The 27,791-nt window shown below is 38.7% G+C and overlaps 2 protein-coding genes across 5 annotated transcripts in view; one reads left to right on the plus strand and one right to left on the minus strand.

Annotated features, from left to right (window-relative positions):
* Window positions 1-8,051, plus strand: part of PAPSS2 (3'-phosphoadenosine 5'-phosphosulfate synthase 2) — an 84,347-nt gene extending 76,296 nt beyond the window's left edge. The window contains exons 10-12 of the mRNA XM_074959020.1: window positions 521-789; window positions 3,177-3,406; window positions 4,001-8,051. Coding sequence (XP_074815121.1) covers window positions 521-789; window positions 3,177-3,406; window positions 4,001-4,142 — 641 coding nt within the window. The 3' untranslated portion in view covers window positions 4,143-8,051. The remainder of the gene's footprint in view (window positions 1-520; window positions 790-3,176; window positions 3,407-4,000) is intronic.
* A 4,183-nt stretch (window positions 8,052-12,234) lies between these two features.
* Window positions 12,235-27,791, minus strand: part of ATAD1 (ATPase family AAA domain containing 1) — a 31,668-nt gene continuing 16,111 nt past the window's right edge. For 2 of the 4 annotated variants that reach the window (XM_074959023.1, XM_074959024.1), the window contains exons 5-10: window positions 27,396-27,596; window positions 22,686-22,792; window positions 18,405-18,494; window positions 16,456-16,506; window positions 13,979-14,112; window positions 12,235-12,889 (exon numbers count right to left, since the gene is read on the minus strand). In XM_074959023.1, coding sequence (XP_074815124.1) covers window positions 12,769-12,889; window positions 13,979-14,112; window positions 16,456-16,506; window positions 18,405-18,494; window positions 22,686-22,792; window positions 27,396-27,596 — 704 coding nt within the window. In that variant the 3' untranslated portion in view covers window positions 12,235-12,768. The remainder of the gene's footprint in view (window positions 12,890-13,978; window positions 14,113-16,455; window positions 16,507-18,404; window positions 18,495-22,685; window positions 22,793-27,395; window positions 27,597-27,791) is intronic. The other 2 variants (XM_074959022.1, XM_074959021.1) reach the window with 2 other exon arrangements.

Here is a 27,791-nt window from a genome sequence, read left to right on the forward strand (position 1 = left end):
TTCCAAACTCCCTAAGCATTTTATTGAACTTTGAAAACAAACAAACAAATATTTTCAGAAGTGAAGTTTAGAGGATGATTGGAAATACACTTTCTAATGAGAAGGTGAAAAATACATTGGCCAGAGTAGGATGATATAACCAAGATCAACCTCGGAGAAAATGTGCACAATGAAAAGATATCACAGAGCATTTAAGAGGAATAATACATATGTAATTTAAATATTGTAGCAACCATTCCACGTGAAGATAAAGTTGCTTATTTTGTTTTCTTGTTCTGTGTTTGTGCAGCACCTAGCACAATGGGATTCTGGTCCATAACTAGGGCTCCTAGGCACTATGGTAATACAGATCATTCATACAAATAATAATATCAGGGAACATAAACAGTAGAGGTTGTCATAATTTGATGCTCATAACTTACATAGTGTATAAATGTACTTCCTGTTAGGTGTTCAGGTTAGTGCCATTGTTAATCATCTTATCAGACTTATGACACTGTTCTGAATCTTTCTTGCTTAGATGCCATATTCGCATTTCAGCTGCGCAACCCTGTCCACAATGGTCATGCTCTGCTCATGCAGGACACCAAAAGCCATCTGCTGGAAAGAGGTTACAAACATCCTGTGCTTCTGCTTCACCCTCTGGGAGGCTGGACCAAAGAGGATGATGTGCCGCTAGCGTGGCGAATGAAGCAGCATGCAGCCGTGCTTGAGGAACATGTCCTAGACCCAAAGTCAACTATTGTTGCAATCTTCCCCTCTCCCATGTTGTATGCTGGTCCAACAGAGGTAATGTATTTCTTAAGTAACAACCAACACCTTGAAGTATTCACAGAATTTTAAATCCATAAATATGGCTTTATTCAGAGAACTGACATAGTAAGTGACATCTGAGGTACCCTATTCATTCTTCATCAGTAGCTTCCATATCAATTCTGCTTACAGTACAAGTCCGATAAGATTTGCTAATTGACAGGATTAAAAGATCAGACCAATATCTGAAAAAGTCCAGCTGTAAATTTTGCTTCAATAATCATCAGATTAGATTTTGCTGTACTGGGTCTGCAACCTGGTAATCTGGACATAACCTAAACACACATGACTGAAAAACAGGGAGTACATAAGAGCCATTTTTATTGAGCTATGTTTCAGGCAATCATTTTCATATAGTTACTTACATTTTTCCCCGCTTGTGCCGGTCTATGTTGTAGCTTAATTTGATACAAATATATAAATACAACTTTTTACCAAAGTAATCTAAAAGCAGACTTCCTAAATGATAAAACTGTCCCACTCGTCTTTGAGAACCTGTGCTATCCCCCAAAGCATCAGGGAATGAGGGACTTTTTAATAGTCATACAATATGTTTACATATTTCCTTCAGTGTTCACCACATGAATGCACCTTTGTTTTATCATCACATTAGCCAGGGGTTCAAATTTTAAAAAGGCTAGACCTCACAGAAATACCAAGGTCTGCCATCTGGGCCTCCATAAGTACTGGCAACTTGTTAAGTCTCCCATGAGTTTTCCCTCCTTCTACCCTGAGCCATCTGAATTCCCCCAGTAGGTCTGTTCTCATTCCTACCCGCTTGCAGGGTGTAAATTCTTTACTTTGTAGTGCCCACCACTCAGTCTATCTGCCTTCCGTTCCTGCTTCCCCCCTCTACTCATTTTGTGCTGGACACTTTATTTGGAGGCAGTGGAACTGCTATAGATAAACCTGTGGCACTATCTCCTGAGAGGTCCACGTTGGCAGTGACTGCTTATAGAACCGGCCTGTGCTGAAGGTGAAGGCTACACAAGGCATGGTGGAGATGTAATGGGTAACTGGGCTTTTGACTCCTTATTAATTTCCACTCCTTTGGGAGTTTCTGGTCATGGACATTCATTACTTCAATTTTCCCCAGTAATTCTTTCCCTAAAGCTAAGGAATAAATATCCTGAGGTAGGCAAATGTGGAGGTTAGGATAAAAGCACGAAGGAATCAGAACTTTCCTCACAGTTTCATCTGCTCGTGCAGCATATACCTGTCTCAGCTGGGCAGTCACTTGGCTGCAGTGTAGGAACCTTCAGCCTCTTCCTTTCACATGAGCTTTTACAAAAGTTTGTGCCTCGTGGCTATTAAATAACTAGGAAATAGAACTACAATATTATATAAATCCTGAGAGAAAGGAATAGTAATTTATTTCTGGGGGAATTACTTAGCCTTTTAAACTAGTAATTTCAGTAATACTAGCATTATTTACACAGCACCCCAGGGGTGCAGGACGTTTGGTGGTTATACATTTTTTACTGAAGATGGACTGTCTCAATTTCTATTTAAATATTGAGAGGGTGACAAAAGCGAAGGGAATATAGCTGAGCAGAGACAGTGTACAGACTGTGAGGCACAGAGAGTATATATATATCCAGCCACATTCTGTGCTGCCCCTTGCAGGACAGACAACTCAAGAGAGGTCTGAGGTGCAAAGGTGGCTTTACTTTACCTTTGCACCTCTGGGATTCTAGGCCTCGCTGGGGTGATCTGTCTGGCCTCCTGGAGAGGCTGGGGCAACTCTCACACGTAATCAAGACTATGGCAGTCAGTTCTTGGTGGTCCCAATAGAGAGAGGAATTCATATTAAAGTAATTAAGGATGCCCTAGTCTTTCCCATTTCACAAGAGGCCCCAATTATCCAGCCAGCCATACTTAAGTTATGGCATATATTCAACTATTAGTAAATAAAGAGACTTGTAAAGTGTTCACTCTTCAGCCTTTTTCAGTTATGGCCTCTCAGTTTTCATGCATCATTTCATTTAAGGAGTTCTGTGATCAGACAGAGAGAGAACAAATGATCTCATGTATTCTTACAGCCGTAAAAAACAGAACAAAATCAGTTTCTCGCTGTACAATTTCCACTAGATGCATCCTTTGCAGAAATTTAATTTTAGACCAATTTCATTTTATTTAAGTAGAGGAAGTGAAAGCAGTGGTAGATGAAAGTGAAGTGGGTAAATCTATAACCAGAAACAACAAATAGCCAGCTGAAGAGTGTCATTCTTTTCATGCTTGTCCAAATAAAGACATTGCCTAGCTTTTAAACATTTTTTATTAAAGCAAGACAAAAATATTGACATGCTGTGTCAAGTGTCGGCCTGCATTTAAATAATGGTATTTGTGTTGCACCTTCACAGGTTCAGTGGCACTGTAGGGCTCGAATGATCGCTGGAGCCAATTTCTACATTGTGGGCCGAGACCCTGCAGGCATGCCCCATCCAGAGACCAAGAAAGATTTGTATGAGCCCACACAAGGAGGGAAGGTCCTTAGCATGGCACCAGGCTTGGCCTCTGTGGAAATCATTCCCTTCAGAGTTGCAGCATACAATAAAGTAAAAAAGGCCATGATTTTTTACAATCCAGAAAGGTAACACAGTGAATGATGATCTGCTTTAAAGTAGCCCATATTATATTTAAATAATACTTAATATTTAAAGGATTTCTTAAGGGTTGAAGTTTAGCAGAAGAAAGGAAAAATTTTGTAGTATTTTAGATAACTTGGCTGTAAATGAAATAAAAGAACTGAGGGATGAAAACACCTATGTGAGGAGTCTGTTTGCCTGCCAGCACAGGACACAACACCCAGACAAAGGAGTTAGCACATATGAAACTAACGCTATGCTTGATTTTCACCAAAAAGTTTAAGAAACAACAACATTTAGGAAACAGTAGAAATACTTCTCCTTATTTTTAGAAAAGTATTTTACATTTAATAATATAATGTAATAGTGAAAATAGAGGTCCTTTTAATAGAGGTCCCGTTGCTTCTTATTGCTGCTGGTAAATTTGCACATGTAGATAAAAATTTGTGCCATTAGTGCTTACAGAGTTAGTGAAGACATCGCAATTTTCAGATTAAATTCTGAGGATAGCAGAAAAAATAAATTTGAAAAGATTTGGCTTTGATGCACTTAAGGAGACTAAATTTACTGATTTCATCCATATATCTGTTCTGTGGTAGGCACGATGAATTTGACTTCATCTCTGGAACACGCATGAGGAAGCTTGCTCGAGAAGGCGAAAATCCACCTGATGGGTTCATGGCCCCAAAAGCTTGGAAAGTCTTAACTGAATACTACAAATCACTGGAAAAAAAATATTAATTCTACTTTTCCTCAGAAATATGGGTATTAAGAGTGAGCTCTTGATTGATTTTACTGTATTACAGATCACTTAATTTGCATTTTCAATATCCTAATGATAGGTTAGAACATTTTCTAATAGGGTCAAATTGTTTTTGAATGTATGTATTTTGGGCCTGGCCCTTCTCCCACTAAATTATTGGGAATTTTCCTTTCAACCTCAAAGGGAGCAGCAGCCGGTCTGTTATTTATTTGGATGATTGTCCAAAGCCATATTAAGACTGACCAGCTGGACATCTTTAGTGATGTCCTAGTGGTACACCAATCCCCAAAGGTACACAGTTTGACCTTACAGCCAGGATGTAGTTACATATCTCTTATGCTCTTTAAATCAGTTACAAACTGGAAATAGGAAAGAAATGATTTACTATATTTCCCTTATTCCTTAAGAAGCCCATCTTCTGCAATGGGCAGAAGGATTTTCTTTAGCACATATCTGGGTTTCTGTTGTCCACCACACACCCCTCTCTTTCTAATGCCTCCTACTTAAACTTGGACTTTTCAGTCAAGAAACTGAACTAAGCTTTATTGCAGCTCCAAGTTTAGCTTTCTACATAAAAGACACAATTTTAAATCAGCCCAGCTTGAGTGCCAGGGTGAGGTTGGGAGAAGTGGTGCTTTAACTTTTGAGTCCTGCATTGAGGGCTCCCAGTGGCACTTTCCCTCCCCACCCAGAACTGCGGGGGAGCTGGCCTGCTTTGATTGCAGGAAGCTGTACTAGGAGCTGCATGAGGCCCTTAGACTACTCTCACTTCATCTGTTTTGTACCAGTGTAATGCCACTGACCACAGTGGGGTTATTTTTGATTTACACTGGTGTATGTTATTTGAGAATCAGGATCCGAGTTCAGCTTATTGAATAAAGAGGCCAAGTTTAGGTGGGGACAGTTTAAAATAGTCTCTTCACACCCTAGAATGTCAAGCTAGCGCCTCTTTCTTGCCACTTTCTACCCTCTTTTCTATAATAAAAGCTAATTTAGTCAAATATAATGCTTCCAGTTTCCAATAGAAAAAGGAAACAAACTGGCCACAACCTGTTTTGGAAAGGCCATTTTGGCTCCAGGAGGTTTGGGAAAGGTGTCATTGACAGAGCTAGAAAAACTGATTTTGCTATACAGTAAAAATTTTAGATGTAGTGTTTAACACATGTTCCCTTGCTTATGCTTTCCATATAGGAAGGATAGCTCCCCCCCACCCCCCCACACACACACTTTGTCCTTCTGAAAGATTAGCTTTAAACATTTGTTTTTCAAATTATGCATATTTACTGTAACTGCAGTAAACCCCTCCAGGCTGTGCATTAACAGAGTATGGAAGAAGACACTCTCCCATCAGTTTCATGCCCATAATGTACAAAAGTCATGGATCAACAGCCTATTAATGCCCATCATGTTGCAGCTTACTGCTGTTCTAAAGAGAGGAAAGAAATAAGGCCCATTTGTTTTATCACTGTCTGCCAGAGACTGGGGCGTGGGTCAGGAACAGCTGGCTGAAGCTCTATCTAGAAAAAACAGTAATGAAAATGGCAGATGGGAAAATATGGTGAATTGTACGTGCCTCCTTAATGGAGAGTGTGTGTGTGTTGCCTGTTGTTGCTTCCGGGGATAAGCTGGGGGCTAGGATCTCCAGGTGCTATTAGACGGGGATGTTGATGGTTTTTTCCCCACATCTGTATCTGGTTAGGAGGTTGCAACAAGTTTCTTTTGGACATGAGTGTGGCTTCTGTGATCACTTCGTGTTTGCCACCTTGTGATTACTAAAGTGAACTCTTCTGAGAGCTGCACCATAAATCCATCTGGAAATGTAAGCTGGTGCAGGATGTGGCTGATCACTGGGGAAGCAGGCTCACCATGCACACACTGTACTAATCTTCCAATCTGCATTAGCTGCCATTGTGTTTTTGGGTGATATTGAGGTTGTTGGCTTTCATCTTCCCTGCACTTGCCATATTTGTAGTCAGCAGAGGCATTGTGTACACTGGAGACCCCTCAGTCTAGAAGAGAAGGAACTGTTAGCAGGTTGTCCATGTGGGGACCCAGGCCTAGACTTTGTAACTCACTGCAGTAACTCCTCACTTAAAGTTGTCCTGGTTAACATTGTTTCATTGTTATGTTGCTGATCAATTAGGGAACATGCTCGTTTAAAGTTGCTCAATCCTCCCTTATAACGTTGTTTGGCAGCCGCCTGTTTTGTCCACTGCTGGCAGGAAGAGCAGCCCGTTGGCGCTAGCTGGTGGGGGCTTGGAACCAGGGTGGACCGGCAGTCCCCCTATCAGCTCCCCGCTCCCCTAAGTTCCCTGTGCGGCAGCTGCCCAGCAGGCTATCAATTGCCAGCAGTTCAGCTGTCCGGCCCCCCACTGCCGTGCGCTGCTCCTGCCCTCTGCCTTGGAGCTGCTCTCCAGAGCCTCCTGCTTGCTGGTGGGGAGGAAAGGGGGGCTAATGTCAGGGTGTCCCCCTCCCCCCCCCGCTCCTGCACCCCGCTTACCCCATCTCCATTGAGCAGGGCGGGGGGGGTGAAGACATGCCAGGGCTCAGGACAGAGGAAGCTTCCTGGCAGTAGCTGCTGCGGTCTCAGCTTGCTGATTAACTTAACAAGGTAGTGTACTTAAGAGTGGTGTAAGCATACTTAAAGGGGCAATGCACATCTCTCTCTCTCTCTCTCTCACACACAGGGTGTGTCTCTGTCTGCCAGGCTGTCTCCCCTCCCTCCATTTGTGCTGCCTTGTAGAGTCTGAGGCTACATTAACAACCATGGGTTAACCCTTGAGGGCTCAGCCAATTGTTGGTTCATCATTTAGCAGTAAGGCAATATCCCACCCTCTGACTCCACCACCTCAACCAAGCTTGGATTTGCTTAACATTGTTTCACTTAAAGTCGCATTTTTCAGGAACATAACTACAATGTTAAGTGAGGAGTTACTGTACTTCCCTAGTGGCTCAAATAGGCCCAAATCTGTTGACTTAGGCTTTGGAGCGTGTTCTATCTACTTTCATGGGCTTCTAGGAAGAAGAAAGCATATGAGAGCTGCTGAAGTAATGGTTGGTATTTACTGGAGACCTGTAGGAGCTTATTACCTCCATGAACATGATATTGTGTTATTCATTTTCTAGGGAAAATATACACAGTTATTGTAGGAATTAATGTGAGTGATTTCAGTCTCTGATCTTGCAGATTTTTATATATATCTCAGAATACTTTAATGGGTGTCCAAAAACTGGTTAAAAGGTGTTGAAAATGAAATTAGCATTCTTCTCATTTTGCAGTTATAATTGTAAAAAGATCTATACATAGTAAAACAATCATGCTTCTGCTTGTAATTTAGTTTAGTAAAATATATAATTAAGTGAAATTGTTTTGCTGTGCCCATTGTGCAATGCACATAATTACAGAAGCAATTCAAAATGTTATTTCAAAACATTTTACTTTTCAAATATTTCCAGCCTTCTTATTGCTTTTAAAAATCTAGAGTAAGGAACCAAAAGTTGCATTATACCTCAAGAAATTAAATACTACAAATGTAACACAGGAAGCTAAAAATATATTAAACAATAGTGCCTTTTATATTCAGGCCCTCTGGCAGGGACCTGAAAGACAAAAGTAATACTGTGACTTTAATTAATATTTGATATTTTAAAAAGTGGTGTTGCATTTTTTTAACCTTAAAACAAACAAGTGGTCTGTGAAAAAGCAGTAAACCCAAATGGTTACAGCAAAACAATTTACTACACTATTTTAAAGGAATAATTTGAGTCCATTCACTAGTATTTTTATAGTATATTTATTAAAGACAAGACTGGAATTTGTGCCTTGACTGATGCATCTCATGATTCATAATCTGAATGCGATACTCTGTTATTAAACATTCACTTTTAGTACAAATATATATTTCTATGTCTAAATATTTGCTTGTCATTTTGTGAATTTTTTTTATAACCTTTTTTTGCTTTCTGAAATGTATTCACATCGAAACTTACCTGTAAGGGAATGCAGACTGTCAGCATTGAATTTACATGAGTTCTCCACTGCCATGCTACTCCTGGCCTTCTAATCTCCAGGGGTTTGGCAAGCATGGGAGAGTAGCCACTGAAACTATGCTAGAAACTTATTGGATCAATACCAGCAGAACCTATTACAGCCAGTTTCCTGAACTATCCATGCCTTATTACTTTCTTATAGCATGGTTCCAGCATGAGGATTAACATAGGTATGCAGGCATTTTAGTTAAAAAATACCCCACACATAGGCCACACTATTTCCAACTTCTTAGTAACTACATCAACCCCACATCAGATATAAAAAGCAATTTGGGGCTATCTGGTTTGCTCAGTTTTCAGACTCTAACCTGTGAGCACCTACATGCTGCTGGGATCCACTTCCCTATAAAGCAGGAATAAAATGGAGAAGTGGAAATCTTCACTCCCCTCTTGTAGAAGCGGTTGATGTGAAAAAAAAAATTGCTACCACCAAGGTGAAGGAATCAAGTAATTGGGATTCAAGTGAGGGTCTTATACCACCCTCCTCACTGTTCCAAGCACCTTCCTGTAATAAGTTTAAATAATGTAACCAATATCTGTCACGTGGTTTGTTCTTGCTCTCATCCTTTACCGAGCAGTTGGGCAAAATTGTGTGTGCAGTGTAGTGTTATGGCACTTTAACATTTTACTTTTTTTAATGTGCACGTTAGTGTGTGTAAGAAGAGGCAGGTCAAAGGTAGCTTGAAGTAGTGCACCTTGCGGTGGTGAGGTTTGTGATGGTCATTAGTATTTATGAAAGTTCATTCTAGTCTAGAACTAGCCCTGAGAAAGTTTGGTCTCCTGCATGCATGAACTTTACCCTTATGGTGGACAACTCCATTATGGCCAAGGAACAGTTGTAGACTACAGTTCTCCTGAAGCTTTGGGCACCTTTAGATATCCAGGCCCAAGACACTGAGTATATTGAAGAAAAGGACAAAAACCTTCAACTTAATATTTTATGGGAAGCCAGTGTAGAGAGCAGAGGCCAGGTTTGAGGGGCTTAGAATAGCCAGCATTACTGAGGAGCTGCCCTGCAGCATTGTGTGCTAGTTGGAGTTTCCTAAGAGCTTCATGGCCAGCTACAGTTGTATTGCAGTAACCCAGACAGGAAGTGATGATGTAACTGAGGCCAGGTCATCATCTGCCAGGAGAGGATAGATTCTTCTGGCCCACCAGGTATGGCAGAAAGCATTATGCACAGATGCTGGTGTGAGTTTGGAAGTGGTGAGGAAACCCGAAGTACCCCTACCCTGAAACTGACCAGCTGCAAGTGTGTACCTTCACCTAATGAAGGCTGAATGGTGGCTGCAAGAGTATCATCGGTCATGGCCACACAAGAGAAGGCTATAATCTCAGAACTCTACTTTCTTCCCAAACAGGTACACAAAGACATAGAATTGCTCCAATCAGGACTCCAAGTGGTATTTTGCCCTCAGAGCTGGGTGAGGAAAAATCCCACCATGAAGGGCTCCCCTCTAGGTCATTGAGAAGTGCAAATTTGTGGGAAAGTTGCTCATGGCTAGATGGTGAAGCACTCAGCACCAACCACAGGGACTAAATTTTCAAAAGTCCTGGTAAGTGAACGGTTAAGAGTAAACCACTTTCTGCTCAGAGGATGAGCTGATACACTTCAGGCACCATGATCCCCTGCTTATTTGTGTACCTAGTTTGGGTGAATTGTTGTCCCTACTCTTACTCCCACATACAGGAGGAAAAAGCTGAAGTTCAAGCATACTCTGAAAGAGAAACTTAAATAGCAGAAGGGCAATTCAAGTGGTGTTCTCCAGAGATCTATATCAGTGGTTTTCACTCTGTGATTGATGGAGCCCTGGGGGTCCAGAGACTGTTTAAGACTTCCACAGGTGTCCACGCCTCCATTTGAAATTTTTTAGGAATCTGCAAATGGAAAAAGAAAAGTTGAAAACCACTGATCTATATGAATCCTTCACTGAATAGCAAGGTCCTTGTGAAAAGAAGACACCAGGATTTCCTTCTAGACTAGATCATTTGATCAGTCTTTTAGCTACAGACTACTACTGAAGCTATGATGGTTACTGAGTGGAGTAGGAAGAGACCTAAATGAAATCAAACACACATCACACAGTATCATGTTCAAGGGGACAGGGAAAAACAAACCACTGGGTCCAAAAGGGCCTGGTTCAGCAAAAGCATATAATCGTGCTTAACTTTAATTGAAATCAATGGGACTGCTCAGCTATTTAGAGTACCCAGAGGTTTAAGGTTAAGCATGTATTTATTTAAGTGCTTTGCTAAAATGGATTACTAATGTAAGTTTATCTACATTTAGTAATAAGTGGTCATAATACATGCAATTTGAACTGATTCTAAAACCACAGAAGTTAATTTTAATATGCTGAGTGTTACTGTATGTAAGGTAATGGGGGGGGGGGGGGGAGATCACAGTACCTAATGCTTCACTAAAACTATATTACTTCTGCTGCATTTTCCTCATCCACAAATTTAATAAAAATTCAAGAACAACTAAATTTGCCTGTCATTTGTTCCTTTATAAATCCCTGCTGCTTTTCTTGTAGATGTTTACAAATTCTCTCACTGCTGGTTCTGTTTTTTTTTCTTAAGGACTGAAGAGCTCCCCTTCCCATAGGAGGAATTCTTTTAAAAAGGATATAATTCTCTGTTATTGGATCTCCTCAACTATTGTTTGATTTTTCTATACTTGAAATACTTGAGATTAAAATGCCAAATACCCCAAATTAGTGTTCTTTACTGTGGCATAATCTCATTTCCCTTTCCCACTATGATTGAAAGCTATGTGCATTTACCCTAGAGCTTTCCAGTGTCAAAAAGGAAACCAACATTATACTGGAGAAAGGCAATCTTTGAGAGGAGGGGGTGGGAAAATGAGTTGCTGAGTCAAAGTAACATCTTTTGAACAGCTGATATATAACAGGGTTCACCGAAGAAGTTCTCAGAGAAAAGGGACTTTACACATATTATAAAATACAGTGGTTATAAACTTTTGATGGAATTTCCATTTTTAGCCCTTTATATCCTAGGGTGGGTGGTTCAAATTTCTTCATCTTATTTTTAACTTGTTTTCAGTGCTTATTTAACTTTCCTCTTATCAGTAGCATATGCTGGTTGTCCGTAACATACTTAGGTCTGAACATCCTGGCCGTTAGGTTAGGAAGTATATATGCACTTAATTAGTGAACAATTCATAGTGCAGCTATAAAAAATAAAGGTACACTTTGTTTAAACAATATTAAGCTTGGAAAAGTTTTACATCTTACATTATCGATCTCTTATATAGATTTGTTCTACTGTACTTGTGGGCAACAGTTTAACATTGCTAATTCACAATGACTGGGAGACCCAGGTCGAGTTTCTCAGCTTTGCAAATTTAGTGTATGAGGAAACAAAGAAAACCACCACAAAATATACTTCCCCCTCCAAGTTAAAATAAAGCTTGTGATAATTCATAGCATCCTGTAAAGATGTTGAAGTATATTTTCTAAAAAAGAAAAGGAGTACTAGTGGCACCTTAGAGACTAACCAATTTATTTGAGCATAAGCTTTCGTGAGCTACAGCTCACTTCATCGGATGCATTTGAGTTATGCTCAAATAAACTGGTTAGTCTCTAAGGTGCCACAAGTACTCCTTTTCTTTTTGCGAATACAGACTAACACGGCTGCTACTCTGAAACATGACTTCATTTTCTAAAGAAAATGAAGTCATAACAACAGAACCCCTGATTAGTGTATAATAAATCAGAGCCACATTTTTTAGGGAATTAGAACATGGAGGGTTTAATGAAAGACCAGTTAGCAAGGTTATTCACTCAACTCAGAGAGGAAAAATGTAAAAAAAAAAAAAAAAAGCCTAATATCAGGATTTCATAAAAAATGAAAAATATTCAAACATTTATGCATTAGTTTGCTACCTCTACTGAATGTAGACTTAAAACATCAATGTGAAAGTCACCAATACTTCAAAGTTGTAAAATAAAATTTCAATTCAAACAGAATTTCTGCCTTTTGCATAAGTTTCTAAAAGAAAAAAAGGTAAATGTGCATTGAATACAACAGAGTCTTTTAATCTATACATCTTCTGATTTAATTTCATTCAGTAATTAAGTAAAAAAAGATTTTCCATATTCAACTTATCTACAGATTATGTCTATATATAAAAAATGTGTGGATATATACACTTAATATAAACACACACACGTTCATACATATATACATGAACTGGTATTCAATCATTTTCCACTTCCCCTCAAAAACATGCATCAGCTTAGAACCTACTTTAAGGCCACTACAACGTATTGGTACTTGGACAAAACACAAGCATTCACTCTTGGACTGGACTATATTGTTCCACTTCATGAGCTGTAGACCACATCTATTTCTGTAAGATTACCAGATTTCAATAATTTAGAATTCAGTGTATAAAACCCCTCTGGAAATGAAACATTTAACTCCCTTATTGAAAGAATATCCCTCCCCCCACACTCATTTTAACTAACTGATTACAGCGCAAGTCACCAAACTAGGCCACATCAGAAACTGCAAACACACTGTTTAGTCTTAGTCTAAACTAACATGCATCAAAACATTCTGAAGTGTTGCATCTTTTGACTTCCTCATCTTCTCAATTGCCCTGTGCAGATCCTGCTGTTGCACTGGCCGAATTTCATCCTCATCATTGCTTTAAAAAAAAAACAAAAAACCCAACAGTGATTCAAATGTTACATAATTAATCTGATTTACATGCTGTAAAATAATCCTCAGCTATACATACAGTGCCAGAAACTACAGAACACTCAATAGATAATGTCTGGCTATATCAACGGATGTAACTGACCTAACCAGGGGTAGGAGAGAAGTGTTCACAAGAGCTATTACTTGCTGCAAAGTTCTGGAATTACATAATGTAACACAGGATCAAGGTCTATGCAACACAAGGGTGTGTGGGTTCCTCTTTAGGTACCTTACTGTATTGTTAAAAAAAGTTCTAAAGTTGTGAACACTAAAATAAGGAACTCATTCAACAGGAAAGAAACCCATTTGACAATCTAGTTTGGCTCTTATAAAATGTTGTTTAGCTGTAATTTTTTAAGGAAACTCTGGACTACTTACTGTTCACTAATTTCTGGTTTTTATATATATGGAGAATTAGTTTTCCAACTAAACACATCAAATGTTTTTTGTTCACTTTTCAATACTAAACCATGAAATGTAGCACTCAAGCTCACCTTGGATTTGGATTTAAGGACATACAAAAGTAAGCTTGAGGGCAGTGATCCTGTAACAGAGGCAACGGAACCTTTACATTAGAATGTATCGTTTAGTGCTTTGGGAAATGCAGGGGGTGCATGACTGGAACCTGTATAATTCAAGTAGCCACATTTACAGCCTATGATTACACACGGGGACCGATCCTCCAAACATTATACACAGTGTAACTTTATGCACATGAACAGTCCCATTAAAATCAATAAAGTTATGCCCCATCTTGTGTGTTCATCTTTTACCATAATATTTCCCAATAGTACTGAAGTAATTTTCAACAAAATCCTGATTACATCCATAACCAAAATGAAGTGATTTATTCACTGAATTTGTGTGTGTGGAGTGAGGATTGGTGTAGAGAAAAACCACCACTGGTTTCCATCATTTGTTTTGTTTTTAAAGCTCCTTCTTAACATTAAAACTGAAGACATAATTATTTGTAGTGTCTAGCACAAAGGGGGCTCAGTCTCAGTCTCGCAGCCATAATACAAACACCAAGAAGCACCTTTCTTCACGTGTAGAATTAACATATTCCCGGACGCACAGGAGTGCTGCATCACGACACATTTCTTTCAAATCACTTCCTGAAAATCCATCTGTTTCTTTAGCAATTTGCAGGAGGTCCACGTGCCTGTCCACCTACCAGAAAATAAAGAAATGGGCATGAAAACTTCAAAGTCAGTAAGATATTTTACAAAATATAGAAAAGAAAGTCACTATTAGAGACTTACTGTCTTTAGATTTTATTAGGGTTTTGCCTTTGAGGAACTAAAAGGAAATGTTAGCAAAGTATAATCACAACATAAAACAATTACTTTCTACCTGGGAAGCAATGACGTGATTAGTAAAACTAAAGTTTCACTAACAAAACTTTATAGTTATTAAAAAACTGGCAGCCACTGGAAGGCAGTAATTACCTTATTATACTTCATTTCTCCTGTACAAATTTAGAGTGCTGATAGCTGAAGAGGACAGGATCCCCCTGACACAAAGTCTTAGAGCTTCTATGACACTTTTTAGGGCTTGTCTTTACTAGCAAATTATGTCATTTTAGAACACAACTGTGAAGAGTTATAAGTATCAGCTCAGTGTTAAATATGACTTAGCATGCACTGTAGACAACATCCTGTAACTACCAGTGGATACAATGGAATCACAGAAATGGTGATCCAATTCTTCTACACCCACACTCCAACATTAGCCTTTCTTTACAAGGGGCTAATCCTACAAGGTACTTAGTGCACTCAGGTCCTTATATATGTATAAGTAATACAAAACAAGACCTAGACATAGGCCTATAAGTAATACAAAACAAGACCTAGACATAGGCCTATAAGTATTTTATTTTATTACATGTTGTCTATCAACACACAAATTTATTTCTCAGACATTGTTAGAAAGTGTACATTTAGCATTGACGTTTCATTTTAATGAACATTTTTGCCACTTCACACACTAAGTCTGAAAAATCAACTGACATTAATATTTTCTGTTGGCACCTTTCATCACAGAATATCAAAACACATTAAAACCAATTAATTTTAATAGTGCTATTCTGAGGTGGTGAAGAATTTTTCCCATGTTACAAATAAGAGAGCTGAACCATTGACAGGCAACATAACTCGTCCAAGTTCATGCACCAAGTCAAGCAGAACCCAAAAGCAACCCAGGAGTCTTGACTCCCTCTTGATAGTTCTAATCCAGATCTCCCAACTTTAAACAAATATTTTCCATCAGAAAATGGCGTCTTCTATAAGCTAATCTTTTTACATAGATGCATCAGAAAAGCAAGTGGAATTTTTTTTAAATTTCTTTATAGACAAATTAAAACTACAATGCTTCAAGTACATAAAAAAAGGTCAACATTAAGGAACATGTTCAAATAAAAGGAAAAAATATTTCCTGAAAAAGGAACAATCTGCGTCTAGAAGATTAGCCTGCTCTAAGTCTAGAGGCTGTGATATGACCCATCACATTCCTTTCAGCCCTAATGTCTATAATTCTATGGATTTCCCAATACTAAATCCATCAAACTTAAAATCATCAAGTTTCAGCCTTCCTCTAGGACTCATTTATGTTGACACTTTTCTTTTAAATATCAATTCTGTTTTCATATCTCTAGTGCTCACTTATTTTGCTGGAAGGACCTTATATTCCAACTATCACCTGCATGCAATCCTGACAGTTTATGAAATGTTTTCCTTCTTAATACTTAGCCATTCATAGCGATCAACTCTCATATTATACCACTAAAATTAATGAGATTTAAAATTAGTTTTACTTCTGAAATGTATTTGTTTTATTGTACAGACATTAATCTAGGATGTTTTGTAAACTAATATGGGAATTACTAATATGGTGGGTCTAAATCCTGCAAGTTCTCCATGCACAGAACCATTATCTTAAAAGGGAGTTCCACACAGAAGGCTGGCAGGACCAGGCCGTACATTTTGTCAACAGCAACAGTGGTAAAATTGTGTAAAAATACACAGATGTTCCAAGTCTCCTTGTTCCTTCTCTAGTCTGTGACATGAACCCCATATAAAGTACTGAAGATAAATGTGAGGCAACACTTTCTTCCTGATGAACAAGCAGGAGGTAAAAGCAGCACTGTCACACATTGCCACTTTCCAGCTCAACTAGAGAGAATGCCCTTGACAGAGAGATTATATAATTTGCCCTAAACCACAGTGAATCATTGTCAAAGCTTATATTAGAAATCTAATTTCTCTAAAGACAGTTTCATGCTTAATCTATTAAACTACTCTACCTCTGAAATCTGAGGTCACACCCAAATCCAGAAGCTTCCCAGTCATAAATACACTGCACTCAAACACTGTCTACCAGCATGTTTCTGATTATAATCCATACAATGGTCAAAGATGGTTGGTTCGAAAGCATGTTTTCCAACTGCCCTGAAGGTTTCCACCCATGGCCATGATAATGCATAGAAATATTTTTTTAAACAAATATGTTACTTACATTTTCATTTTTCAAAATCAGTTTCAAAATCGCCTCTCTCTGTTTCAGAGCCTTTAAACAGAAACAAGATTTCAGTCATTATGGAACAAAAAGAGACTGATAGAGAGTGTGACATTTCTTTACCTATTAAAATAATTCAACTGTACATATTTATTTTGCATCTTCCATGCCCTCCAGAAATACAGGTTGATCCCTTGAAATGAGAGGTCAGTTTCCTAGCATGTATGCTACTGATGGCAATGGTGCTATTCAGCACCAAGATATCAAGTCTACTTTTTATCCCTTGAGTCCAGGAACACCGTTTACATTAATTATAGGGAAAGAGAAAAAACTAGCTGACGAATACTTAAAATCTTACTCTTCCCTGAATGGGACTTGTACCCATGTAAGTATCTTAGGGTTTTCTGCACCCATCATCCATAACAGAGGACTGGTCCCGCTGGATCTAAAATGGACATTATATATTTAATATACTTTGTTAATCACATAAGCAACAGGACAATCACCATTGCTGCAAATGCTGTTTTCAAAAGTCGCGTTGATTCTAAAGATCATACTTGAGAAACTTCCTTAAGCAATATTAGTCATGCATTGCAATGAAGTTATTGACAGAAGATGGATAAACACTGAGCATGGTTTTACTGAGACCAAGATTGCAAAAAGTAAGTGTTGAAAAAACTGATTCATATCTGCCAATGAACAAGTTTATGCCATTTAAATCCGCTTCCATTTATAAAAATTGAATTGATTAAATGCAAATTGCAGAATACTTTATTATATGCTTCAATGCCTACCTAGGAGTTTCTGGCTGCTGCATCCCCAAGCCCTGCAAACACCTTTTTCTTACCTACGGACTGGCCTTGGGTATTCACAGCTGCCAATTCCCCTTGTTTATTTTGGATTAATAAGCTACCCTGAGGGAAAATAATTACTTGGCATAGTAACTGTGGTGCTCAGAGATGACTGTCCATACTGAACCCCACTCTTGAGATAAATGTATTCTGGAGAAAGAACTTGGAATTTCCAGAGTTCTCTCCACTGTGGTTCACACATCATCCCAAACAGCATTCTGAGGGAATCAAAGGGGAAAATGCCCCAAACATCCTTTGGTTTCTTTCATTAATTAAAAGAATCCTTCTACAAAAGACTGAGATGATTGCCCACATGGATCCACACTCCCTATTCACCTTTCCCACTTCAGAGAACCACAGTTACCCCGGTAAGTAACTTATTGCTGTTTCAAGAATCACCCGTAAGGATCCCCTCTCTGAGGTTAATGGGTAGTAGTAACTTTCCAGGTTGGGCATCAGATGAAGAAACCAAGTTGAAGAAGTTAAACTATGTGAGTACAGAGAACACAAGAGCCTTATTTATATCAGTAACAGGAACATTGAGTAGGCATCTGGTAGAATTTGAGTATTCTCTGATAGCTTTAGGTGGCTGAACAGCTGCCAAGTCTAACCATGATGGAAACATAGTCTGATATTTTGACGACCCCTGAGCTAAGATACGCTGACCTTTGGTCTTATAGTCAAAGATAACTGCCAACAACTTCAAGAAAAATTGAACAGAAGTGTACATAAATTTACATGCAGGGGTATCAATGCTTTTGGTTGCTCTCCCCTTGGTGTGGACGAGCAGAATGGAAAGTATGCACCAACTCCATTGTACAGGATGAGTGCAGGAAATGGGTTTCGAAGCTGCTGGTGGCACAATGAGTTGGTTCCAGCTAAAATGTGTACGTCTTGAGTTTCTCATGGGAAATTTCACCCTAAAAAGCAAAAATTATCTGTACTTGTGAGAAACTGAAAAAAACCTTAACAATACTCTCTGGTGCCGTTTGCCTGGGCAGTGAAGACGTAGGTCTCTCATTTGGTACAGTACAAACCTACTGCTAATGCACTAGGCAAACGACCCAACATTATTTAAGACAATTTGCTCTGACTTACTGGTTGGTTAATGTGAAACCTCGTAGGCATTCTTCTCATAATGGCAGAGTCAAGATCCTGAGGGCGATTGGTAGCTCCCATCACTATCACCTTAATACAGAAAAACAGAATGATTAAATAGCAGAGAGAAATTATTTCAAGAATCATCATAATGGGGATTCACAAAACAAACAAGCCAAATTGGGTAGCTGTTCTACATTCCATCAAGCAAATCAGCCTATAGAGAAGTTGTGTCAAGCTTTCTGACACTTGCTCTAGCAGCAGGATTTAAACAAACATATTATGAGGTTATTTTAAACAGCTGGAAGCAGACTAGTTAGTTCAAAATATTTTGAGCCTTTCACCTCTAGTTTGCAAATTCAAATTCAGTCCAAGTCAACAGGCAGAATATAACAATTTTTGGTCACTAACATTTGGACTCTGTGGACAAGTTCTCTCCAGAACTAACAATGGGGAGGCATTTTGGTAGGGTAGCATGAGGAAGCACTCTCTCTTTTCCTATGTAAATAAAAAGCAGATTGGATTCCAGGACTAGCAATATAGCATTTTTCACAAGCATTACATTCACTAAAAAGAATGTCTGATTTTTAAAAAACCTAAACAGCTGAAAAGTCAAAATAAACTAACTGCTTTTGTATTATTAACTGGATGTGAAGCGACAGGAAGCTTTACAAAGGTTTCATTTAAAATAATATGAATGCATCTTATTTTATAATCCATATTTAAGACAGGAACAGTATTTACATCATTGGACTACACCTCAACTGTCATTTTAAGAGCAAAGTTACCTACAGTGTACACATCTCATTTTCTCTAAATTATGTTATTCTAAATTATGTACATTGCAAATGATCAGTCACAAAAAACATGAATGTCAAAGAAATTAATCCCATGTCATTTTAGATTCCTAAAAGCCTGTTGTTTTTAGCTCTCTCATTTTGGATCTTTGCCCCACAACTGGCCTTGGCAAGTTGAGAGCTATGCATCAGACCTATATTGCTTTCATGGGTTAGAGTGATGCTGCCATCTAGAGGCACAAAGTTGTGGCTCAAGTTACCGGATAGTAAGATGGTAAGCAGACATTAAAAAAAACTTATTTTACGTTCAACAAAATATTGTAAGCGAAAGGTTCATTTAATAAATGGTCCAACGATATTTATTAGACCACATATAGAAGTAGTTAAGGGGTCAGATTCTCTGGTCTGCACATGACACAGCATCAGGAGGTGAAAACCACACTTATCCCTTGCTCCTGGGGCCAGCCAGATGGCAGGCCGTACGTTTGCAAAAGTCAGAGAAGCTTGAAGTTTGATCCAACAATTCTCTCTGCTGGTGGCTCCAGGGGTCTTTTTGGCAGCAGGCAAATCACCTGGGCATACAGGTGCCCTGGCCACATCACCTTTCCTCTGGGAACACAGCAGATGCACAACATAGCCACTAAATCAGCTCTATGGCATCTGGATATTTTCCTTACACAAGACAAAAAGATGACCAGATCTGGCTGCTTTTTTCTGAGGCCAAAATCTAGCCTCATATTCTACGTATGAATATAAACATATCACCATTCATGCAAAGGGAAGCTTGGGGACAGGCTGAAATCAATTTAGACTTTTTTAAAAAAAAGTAAAGATAATTAGAGATTACATTGTAAAGTTCAATAACTACTCTTCTCTCTTCTGTGTCCCTAGAGAAACTCTGCCCCTTTCTTACAACATAGCAGATGAACATCTGTTGTAACAGCAGGAATGACAAAAACAGACTTCCCTCCACTTTCAAGACAGGGAATGTGATGTCATCTGCAGTCACACCCCAATCTAAGGATTCCCTCTCCCCCTCAGAGGAGTTCTAGGGCACGGGGCACTGAGGAAGACAGGCTGCAAGGGGATCCTTCTTGTTCTGTACTGAACCACCTGATGTCAGCACAGGGAGAGACTGTTTCGGTGCAATCCAACCTACACCAATTTTGGAGCCCTAATAATTCTTTGCCATCCACCTTCCCCTTCCTGCTTCCTCATGCAAGTGGCACAATGCATAGCTTCCTAACTCCTAAAGGGAGTTTTAGATCACCACTACTGCTTGTATCTCCATCAGCAAGGGAAAATGTACAGACAATTTGCTGCACACAAAACTCTCAAAATTTCAAAACTAATTTCTGAAATAAGTCTATAATTTAAAAACTATTTAATTTCAGTGAGACACAACAGGCTGTACATTGTGCACAATACTGTTCCTTCTCAGGTGCACTTGAAGCAGGAGGCAACTAACAGGGTCTACATGTTGCCCATCATGTTGCCCATAACGTCCAACTGTTTAAGTTACTGAGACTTCAGTACATTTTCCTCAGAATGTTAAGAATTTTACAGCAATAACAAAAGCTGGAATGAATCCTTGCTATCAGAGGGAATTTTGTTTAGATCCAGACACAGCATAACACTCCCAACTAAATATTTACCAATAAAACATTTTGAAGAAATTGTAATGGTCAGCTCTCAAAAAATATGGGGCAGTCTTTAAAAGTACTTTGGACATTTCAAAATCATTGTTTAAAGAAAGATTTTTCTGAACAGTATGAAGTGCAATATGGGAAGAGCCTGAAAATGGACATGTCCAATAATTCTCAAAAATATTTAGATATATTTTCACAACCAACTCCCAAAACTCTCCAACCAGGTCTTTGTACTATATTTTACTCCAATGGGGCTCCCACTGTGCCAAGAAGTATGAGTGAAGGGCCACAATGACTTCTTCAGGCTCAGGAGTGGAAGCACAAGATCAGATATATGTTTTACTGAAGGAAAGGAATGCTTCATTTCACTGTTTCCAAGACACTTTCACAATGTTTAAAGAGGCATCGTGTTAAAAACACTGGGAAGAATCTGTGCCTTAGGGAACATCAGGTTACTCACCCTTAACTTCAAGTTCTGTGCGGCGTAGTTATTAGCACTAACATCCTATTGACATATTGTATAGTTCTGTTCCTTGCAAAGCAGCTGGTCAACAGCTATACTTAGCCTATATGTCTTTGAATTATATGAAACCTCTGCTATAAAGTTACTGGTTGTATTCAAGATGCATGAGAAGCTGGATTTCAATTTGACTGCCATTCTGACAGATTTTAAAGTTATAAACTATAAAAAGATATAGTTAAAACCAGCAGTGAAACAGAGAAAAGAAAGCTTATCTAATCGGGAAAAGAGTACTCTTAGGCATTGGATGGTTCAGGGTCCTCTTTATGGGATACAAACACTTCCAGTTCTAGAATGCCAAATTAAGTGCAGTCTGATTGTGATTACCATCCAATGATTGCTTGGTGGTCTATGTGAAACAAGTACTGTCATCTGTCCAGTTCCTAGTGGATTAATTTCTACATGTAAAACTATCACTTCACTCTGAGTACAGACGTCAAGCATTTAACAGACACGGAGAGAGAACTGCCCTCTCAGCCTTACAAGGAGGTTTCTCTGAGTAAAATTTGAGAAATGTTGATAGGATGGTGTGGGGTCAGGCTGCCCTCTCTCTCTCTCCAAGTGCTCTAAACGACAGAATTTCAGACTCTCACAAGTACTTTTTACAAGCAGCACCAACTATTATTTTCTAATTTGATATTGTTACCAAAAGTTAGATGAGAAAGGAAGGGTTGGATAAATGAGGCAAAATTCCTGCTCTGGTAATATCAGCTTCCTGAACTTTCAAGTTTAGCCCAGTAAGCGTAAAGATTATGCTTCTGTTGGAGAAGCAGCTGGGCTGGTGGAGGGAGGATGTCTAGGCTTTTCTATAGTGAGTATTGACATAATTGGGATTAATATTCAAATCTTTCAATAAGGGTCCTGGCGTCTAAGATTTAGGAGTCATGCAAGTGAATTTCAAAAGGAACAGTGTGGGTTTATTTCCTTGCCAGTTAGACAGGCCAAGAGTGGTTTGTATTTGTCTTAGCTGTTACGTTTACCCTGAAACAACTGTTCATGTGATTTTGTTTCAAATAATAAAGCTTCAAATTTAAATAATCTCAAATATTGTGGTTATATTATTGGGGGAAAAAAACCACTTTTTTAAAGTGTCTATAATTTACTATTGTCCACAGTAACATGAATGCATGAAGTGACTATTAGCATAGGGTTCTTGTTCCGACATATTCTGCCATCCAGCAACAAAATAGAGAAATTCCTCTGGCAGCTACTATGTTCAACAGACTATTTTTAACTAGTTCCTAAATGGAGAAAAAAATTTATTAAGTTTCTCAGTGAGAATTATGGTACGTTTTGTCTTATTTTTTTAACTCACTTGGCAACTATAGTCAGTGTCCAGACCATCCCACAGACTCATGAACTGAGCTTTCATCATAGCTGTAGCTTCATGATCAGAACTTGAACGGCTTCGTAGAAAGGAATCTAAATGAAAAAGATTCAATGAGCATTATTTACCTTCACATTCAACCACAGCAACTGTTATATTTCTCAAGGGCAAATTTATAAGATTGTAAGATTGTAATCACAAAAGAAAAATAATTTAGGACCAAGGAGAGAGATGCTGAATATCACTGAAATTTTAGTCAGATCTTCTCAGTTACATTATCTAAGCACTATGTAAGTACATGAAATATTACATGAAACTGTCTCAGATTTTGTGAAATAATCCCAAAATATTGCAGAAAACCTAGAGGAGAAAAATCTGCAATTGCCAATGTTTTACTTTCTCAGGTATCTTACTAGCACTTCCTATATATAATTGGTATCTTAGGCAGCTTCTATTCCTAGATATGTGAAAAAATGAATTTTCATCCTTGCTCCTCATGAAGACTATTACGCTCCCTCTGAGAATACGACCGGCTAAGAAGCTGTCAAAGGAGACTATTACAGCATAGTTGCATGTTTAATGTAAAGTGGCCCACCCACTTTTCACGCAGCGTTCTAGCTCTACTAATCAACTCCAGAAGCATATACTGTTGTTAAAAGAGTTAGTAAGAGCGCTTCCAGAAGGAAAATAGATTGTCTTTGGAAAAAGACTCCACCATAAAATGAAGTTGGAGAAAAGTGGAAGTTTCACTACATGTTTCACAGTGAATCTTGTTTCTCAGTGTCCCATTTTAAGAAGTGCTTGGTGAAAAAGAGAATGAGCAATTTTAACTGAAGTGTTCTTGTTTCACTTTGGTATGGATTCATGACTTCGAAGTTAAAAAGACAAATCCTCATGCTCCTAATAAATAGCACCTCTGCTTTCTCCCTAATCCTTATATAGATTTTTGTTTGTTTTAAATTTTCTTCTTCCTTCCCCCCCATTCTCATTTGTCCTGTTAATTCTTTAAACTTTATTTTTATTGTTTTATATATATAAAAAATACATAAATACATGCACAGGATGGAAATAGCATATAAATAACAAAATTCAGCGTTCATTATTTGCAAAACTTGGAACAAACAAAATCACAAATCAAAACTGAAACCCTAGAGGTCATGTAGGGCATAACGTAGGAGTATCAGGGACTCATACATACTAAACTGCAAAAGTATTCCATAGTTTCATGTTTAGCATATCTTGCATGTAAATACCTTGCAATGCCGGCTACAGAAGTGCCATGCAAATGCCTGTTTTCACTTTCAGGTGACATTGTAAATAAGAAGTGGGCAGGATTATCTCCCATAACTTGTTTGTTTTACTGCCTGACTGAACAAGAAGTAGGACTGAGTGGACTTGTAGGCACTAAAGTTTTACTTTGTTTTGTTTTTGAGTGCAGTTACGTAACAACAACAACAAAATCTACATTTTTAAGTTGCACTTTCATGATATAGAGACTGCATTACGGTATGGTATGAGGTGAACGGAAAAATATTTCTTGTTTATCATTTTTACAGTGCAAATATTTGTAATAAAAATAATTATATATAGTGAGCACAATACACTTTGTATTCTGTGTTGTAAGTTAAGTCAATATATTTGAAAACGTAGAAAAACATCCAAAAATATTTAATAAATTTCAATTGGGATTCTATTGCTTAACCATGTGATTAAAATTGCAATTAATTTTTTATTTGCAATTAATTTTTTTGAGTTAATTGCGTGAGTTAACTGTGATTAATCGACAACCCTAATTTTAAGATGTATAACCTTACTCTAAAGATACGTATGTCCCCACTGATATTGTAATACCACATCTCTAGGCTATCATCTGTGTTTATACATATTAGATACTGGTTAGTTTTGAATGAACTTTTGCCTTCAATTGAACCTAAGAGTGTCAGGTATACAAAAAGATCTAGAGTTAAATGTGTCTTCCAAAGTATATTTGTAACAGAAAACAAAAAACCCCACAGACTTAAAACAAGCCAATGTGGGCATGTTCAGATCCCTGACTGCTTCAGTTCCCTCTGCTCCTGCCCGTCCTATATTATCTAATAATATTCTAAACACAAATATATTTAAGTAATTTGCTAAATCAAATATAAATTAGTACAAAACCTAAATAAATATAAAAAAGTTTCATATTAATTGTATGTCAGATGCCCTGCACACATTGAATAACTAGTGCTCTTTAAGATTACATATCAGGAGTATGGATTGTTCCAAAGGATTTGTGGTTACCATAACGTGATCCATCAGAGGTTCTAGTGAAGAGGTTCTGTCTAGCTGTGCAAGTTGTGATAAGTGCAGATAATACTATCATCAGTAGATAGTTCTATATCACCCAGTTTACTGTTAATCTGTTACTCTCTGCAGTGCTACACAGTTGTTACTGCTCAGTTCCAAAAGGTGGTCAACAGAAGAGTTCAGCCTAGCTGGTTATCTGCTCCAAGTTGGAAGATTATATAAGTGAATATTACCATATTCACAAGGATACATAGGAAAATAAACTGATTTCTAAATTTGTTGAGGTACGCTTTTCATGATGAAAAAAAAATCTGCTATTTTTGGTCAAATCTGGTTTCAGTCCGCCAGACTTGAAGTGTCTGCCAAGTTTCAGAGGGGCATTTGCAAAATCTTGTGAAGCCTGCTAAATCCACAGTGAAGGTGAATGGGTACTTGATGCTGCATCTGACAGTGCTCCCCCATAGGATCTGCTGTATGCCACTGAATGCAGGGCTCTTTTTACTAAGATCAGAGGAGAAGTCAGAAAAAAAGAGAAAATTTGTGGCCCTTATACATAAGGTTTTAGCTTTTCTGGCAGCATTCATTAACATTATTTTAACCTTGAACTTCAGCAGCTTGAAGATGATGGGTCTGGGCCTGTCAGACTCCTGCCTTTTAGTACTAGGCATCTGATGGGCCCTTTCAATATCTAATGGCAGCTAGGGTCCATGGTGATGTCCACCCCACACAAAGCAGAGCAGGTTAAGTGAGGTCGATTAACCTGATAGGCTGCACCTGGGGGAGAGCCAGTGCTTGAAAGGCTGATTGATGATGGAGCCCCGCTGACAAGGAACATGCAGGGCTGATATAAAGTCAGGAAGTTGGCAGTGAAAAGGGGCTGAAAGTGAAGTGAGGTGTTTTGAAGCTATAGAACTAGGTAGTCTACAGTTACTGCCTGGAAGGAGGGAGTTTGGGTTCCAGTCCCAGGACTATGTCAGCAACTACGGTCTGCTTGCTATTTACCTGTTGCTTTTTCCCTGGACTCCTTCCTACTTCTCTTGTGACTCCCCTGCTCTCTGGGTTTACTAGACCAGAGTAGCAGGCTGGGCCAGGTTCCTCTATCAGCCATTGGGAAAGTGACACAGAACCTGGCTGTGGACTGGAAGACTATCTGGAGCAGATGAAGACAGCTGATCCAGTGGGGCTTTGATAGCCTGGAAGGGAAGGACTACATAGTGACCTGGCCAGATGGCTGAGTCACAAAGAGGGAACACCTGAGTTCCAGAGACAGCGAGAACAAGAGGGGAAACAGTGTGAGCCACTATCGAGAGGGGGGCAACAGACCTGGAGCTAATCTCCAGAGCAGCGAAGAAGCCATGGAGCTAATCCCCAGAGCAGCCTCAGGGTGAGTGAACCCCATTACAGGGGCCAATTTAAATATGGTATGGAGCAGCTTCTGAAGTGGATACTATCTTTCTCCTGAGTGAATCATTTGGGATTTTACATTCCATACATCTTTAGAGAGGACACAAATATCCTTTGACATAGAATTTATCAGACAGACAGGATTCATTCAGTGCCATGATACCCTGGGCTAGATCTTGTTTTGCTTCCCTCTTCAGCTGCTTAGGTGATTCAGGCTTAGGTCTTTCGTTGCTTCTCACTTTTTCATTGGAAGCACTTTGAAGTTTATCCAGGAAACTAATTTACATTTATGACCAACTTATTCCCAATTTGCTAGGAAAGTAATTACAAGAGATGAACGGATATGTGGGGAGGTCTGGGACGAGGCAGCTGTCTTTCTCATGGGTACCATACAACTGTTCTGTTAATTCTAACCACCCATTTCTTTGCAGTGTTCTAATTCCAAGCCCTTAGCTTCCTCAACATTCTACCAGCGGAAGGGCTAGTTTAATCTGCCCAGGCCTTTCAGAGATAACTACGTATTTCAGGAAAGCCTTTCTTCTCTAAACATGAGCTTCCTAAAGGTCCAACTTAGCCCCGTGGAGAGAGAAAGAACAGTGGTGCTGTACCCCACCAACATATATTTCCAGAATTGACACTCAAACTGGGAACTTCCATTCACTGTGTTGTTTCTCCTATAACTAACCCCAGGTGTAAATTCACAAACAGTAACTACTACTACTGCTGGAAAAGCTTTTAAGGAAAGGCTCGTTAAGAAAGACATTGTATAGGGATAACTTAACTTAAAATTTAACTCTTATCATAGGACTTCTGCAATATGAGACATGCTACTTTGACATGGATGCTCTTCAATACTATTTACGCTATTAAATCTTGTTTTATTACCATTTTGTTCTGTATCCTAATACAAATGTTTTCTCAGAATTAGTGTTATCAGACACATCAACTTACACTTAAAGTTTAATGTTGCATTTCTGTGACTAAGAAAAAAAGCATGTATTTTACCTATTTCATCGATAAAAATGATGGAAGGTTGCAGTTTTATAGCAAGGGAGAAGACAGCAGCAGCCAGTTTCTGAGACTCCCCATACCATTTATCAGTCAATGTTGAAGGCTGGAGATTAATAAATCGACAACCGGCTTCCTTTGCTGTAGCTTTGGCAATCAGAGTTTTACCACAACCTGGAGGGCCATAGAGAAGTACTCCTGAAAAATAACAGTATTAACATTTTAGGGTCACTGGAAGGAAGGAAAGACCCCAGTGTCACTAACACAGCGATATATGAACTCATATTCTATCTAGATTTCCCTAAGGCTAGCATCTGAGTGCCTTTCAGTAACTACCACCAAACTCCATGTACACAATTGTACTGCAATTATTGTATTGCCTTAATATAAAAA

Source organism: Natator depressus, chromosome 7 (genome assembly GCF_965152275.1).
Source record: "Natator depressus isolate rNatDep1 chromosome 7, rNatDep2.hap1, whole genome shotgun sequence".
NCBI lineage: Eukaryota > Metazoa > Chordata > Testudines > Cheloniidae > Natator > Natator depressus.